General features: G+C 36.7%; 1 protein-coding gene across 1 annotated transcript in view; it reads right to left on the minus strand.

Moving 5' to 3' along the window:
• Window positions 1-2,287, minus strand: part of LOC106459816 (N-glycosylase/DNA lyase-like) — a 16,225-nt gene extending 13,938 nt beyond the window's left edge. Inside the window, exon 1 of the mRNA XM_013919480.2 lies at window positions 2,191-2,287. Within this exon, the coding sequence (XP_013774934.1) occupies window positions 2,191-2,287 (97 nt within the window). The remainder of the gene's footprint in view (window positions 1-2,190) is intronic.
• Window positions 2,288-3,803: the final 1,516 nt, after the last annotated feature.

Below are 3,803 nucleotides of genomic sequence, written 5' to 3' on the forward strand. Positions count from 1 at the left end.
CTAGTAATTACTAATAGGTTACGCTGGTATATAAAAGATGGGTATGTAATGAGTGGGTAGACGGTGAGTAATTGAACTGCAGTCAGAGAGCACGAGAGACGTTCGTTGCTATAGCGTTTGTTTAGCGCGATTGTTAAGTGTATCGCAGAGTTATATTCGGAAAGAATAAACCAGTTTTATTAAGTAAAGACTTGTGTCGTTAAAATTTCCTCGGAACGAAGTTACGAAAAAATCAATTAACAAACGGAGACGTAACAGTATGTAGAAATTGTGAGACATCTTTAATGATAGGCAAATTTAAGTTTATTCACAATGGAGGAGATTCAAAGCTTCTCTCATAACTAGCTTAGAAAAGTTAAATGACCAGATTTAGTGATATTCCCAGAGAAGGCTTCACTAACACTATTGTTTCAGGAAGAACAATGCCTTTCTTTATTTGTCTGAAACTAGTGTTATTCAGTACACTGATATCCAGAAGAAAAATTAAAAGTTCCCATAAAACACAGGCTTAGTGTATTTAAATAAACAAAGAGTAAATTTAACGTGGACAATTGAGGTGTTGCATTTTCAGTTAAAACTGATTTCCCCAGAGAGTGACAAGATAAATCTGCTAAATAATAGGAAATTCATCAAGATATCTATTATGAAATAATTCTATACTTTATGACTGAGTACGTGAGAAATAAAGAGACTGAAAATAAATGTACAATTAGGTTAAAGAGTTTCAACAAACACAAACAGTCAAAATATGTATTTCACCATCCACAATAGAGAGTTGTCTCAATTGGTGAGCTCATATCGGAGACAAGACAAACTGTTGTAGTTTCCAGTCCAAATCTAAATAAATCTCACGTTACTTATCTAAATTAGTTAATTCAGGCTTATTTAGAAGGACTTGCACAGTACACATAAATGTCCATTTCCATCAAAACATAAGAGGTCACATGATTTCCAGTAGAAAAGGTAAGTGACCTTGCAGTGAATAAGCCAACTCATATGAGCACAGGAAAAGATGTTGTCCATCCAGAAGCAAGCAGCTTCATGCCACTGATACATTTGGTCCCAAATTGTTAGTAGTATGACGCAAAACCAAGGAAACTGTAGACTTCTCGCTTGATCATAGGTTGAGACTGCTGGCATCTTTGCAGAATTTGAGGAAATTTTATTCTTACCAACAATATGATCTAGGAATTCCATTTTCCTGGAACAGTTTTCAGATTCTTAACCACATATTCGAATATGTTACCAAACACTGAAACAACATCAGTATAGGTTAGATCTTTCTCCTATTCCAGCTTCTTCATTGTAAGCTCCATTGGTCTCTCATGAGTGACGTATTCGTTCACAAACCAAGTAGCATGATACAGAGCTCATATAAGTCACCTCTCATGTTAAAAGTAGTCTTACATTTGCTCTCGTGATTCAGTTCGACTTGCCAGATCTAAAGTGCTAAACCAATTGGAACCTTCCAATCCACCCAACATTCATATGTTCAAGGCAAAGTAAAGGTGTTGACACAAATTATTGCGTTCATCCATCTAGCATCAACATAGAACATGGCGTACCTCTATTTTTTCTGACAATAACTACTGTAGATGACCAAGCACTTTCTGAAGATTGTATGATCCTGTCCTTTTACCATTTGCTGTATCTCAACAGTGGCTACACCCCTAATGCTCAAAAGAAGCCTGTATGGCATTTGTTTAATTGGACACGTATCCCCTGCATCTGTTTGGTATTAGGTCATAGATGTCCATCACAACTGGCCACCTGGTCCCATGATTACATCAACATATTTAAACAAGTCACTGAGTTTCTGTCACTGCACAGTCATCAAACAACAATCTCAGATGTGTTAACATCCGTGTACTCATTCTCAGTGTAATGGACACAACCATAGAATTACTAATAGCTTCAGTCACTCCAATTTTCTTTAATGTTCTGACCATTCCAATGGAAAGTTGGATAACTGATTTTTAGACAGATACCTGCATAAGCTAATGTTTGCTTTCTGGACAAGAAACATCTTATTTCTATAATCTATTACACAGTGCCAACACATTAAACTTCATCCACAGTAAACCACGGAACACCTCTTGTGTACTATAACCTTCTCTCCCACATGCAATCCATTATTCTCGAACTCATATGGCGGGTATTGGATGACTCTCCCATGAATCATCAGTTCACCTGTTGCACAGGCAAAACTGACCGATAGAATCCATATTATGTCTATTCCACGGATGCCAGTGCCAGAATCAGGAGCAGTAATAACTACCATAGCCATTTTTTTGGATTTCACTTCATTTACTTCTAGTTTATTGTCATTTGCCAGAACGAAGTCAGTATCCACTGGCCTGAGTGGTGGTCTAACTTTAAGAGCTTGATATATTGCAATGCTTACCAACATTCTGCGTGTTTGTCTACTAGCAACTTGATCTCTCACCTTGTACCTTTACAAGTATGCATCAAGCTTCACCCAGCCATGAGACAACCCAGTTGACCAAACTTTTCAGTGTAAGATGACTGTTATGCTCCTCGCAAGTCAAGAGTCCAGATCAGACTTGAGCTCCATTATTTTTCTGGAGCTATAGCAGCAGCATTTAGCACTAGCTTTCGACTCTTATTGGACTTGCCGAACTGTTTGTTGAACCCAATAACCTTGTTTACTTTGATGCATGGCAAAATACAGGCAGCTCACTTTATAGTGACCAAACATTCCATGTGCAAAGCAAATGCTTTGCTCCTTTCTTCCAAAAGGAAAGCCTATCCGAGGTATAGCTACTGCAACCGCAGGATTCTTCCTCTCCTGCAACCAATTTAAAGTTATTACATCGCATCTTGAAACCAGCTCTGTTAGGGTGATATATATCTCACTCCTAGTGGTATCTATCACTTATCCATGAAGTCCCAAGATTAATTTATCCACCAATATGTATTCTTTATTTGCAGAGGCCATTGCCAGGTGTGCCTTTTCATGCAAAAGGTAGCTAAGACAAAAGGAACTTAAAAATCTTGTTGACCAGTATGTTATGTGGAAACTGCAAATACCTGAACAATTGACTTTTTTTTTAATATTAAAACAAGAAGGTAGAAAACACGATATATTTATATATCCCAGATGAAAACAAGCACACACGCAAGTGCAGTTTGAAACACAATTCTTTACTTTAAAAAAAAAGTTTTACGTCACCTAAACTGACCAGACTTCTTTCGTATTGTAAGGCTACTGGTGTTGACAAGAGCAAGAGGCCAAAATCAAGAAGAACTATAGAAATAATGGATTTGGACGTAAATACTCTAACTAAACAAATTCACAATTTAATTAATTACTTCAATCAACGATCTATATGAAACCTTAATTCAAGCCAGGTGTACAGATTTATGCATTACCTGTTCGAATAAACTAACTTCCAAGATATTCATGTGAAAACATAAAAGTTAGCTTAAAATTTAAGAATAACTGTCACAGTATGTAGTTTTTACCTGTGTAAAAGAATTAACACATGTTTATGATCTTGAAACATCTGATCAACATGGATGATGTTAGCTATATGTATTGATGAACAGAGATGACAAATGTTACAAATGAGTCCATGAAGTACTAGGAAGTGGAAAGAACATAATCCTGGCCAAATGATTATTTTCCTAACAATATCTGTAGGTCATTGAATATGACTGGTATTGCCATTGTTACTTAGATGTGGTCAATGTTCACATTCCATTTGTTTCATGGTACTAGACTTCCAGTCACCAGGACACATCCTTGACCTTCTAAACATCAAACGAGTAGCACATACTTG

The sequence above is a fragment of the Limulus polyphemus genome, unplaced genomic scaffold, assembly GCF_000517525.1.
Source record: "Limulus polyphemus unplaced genomic scaffold, Limulus_polyphemus-2.1.2 Scaffold664, whole genome shotgun sequence".
Lineage (NCBI taxonomy): Eukaryota > Metazoa > Arthropoda > Merostomata > Xiphosura > Limulidae > Limulus > Limulus polyphemus.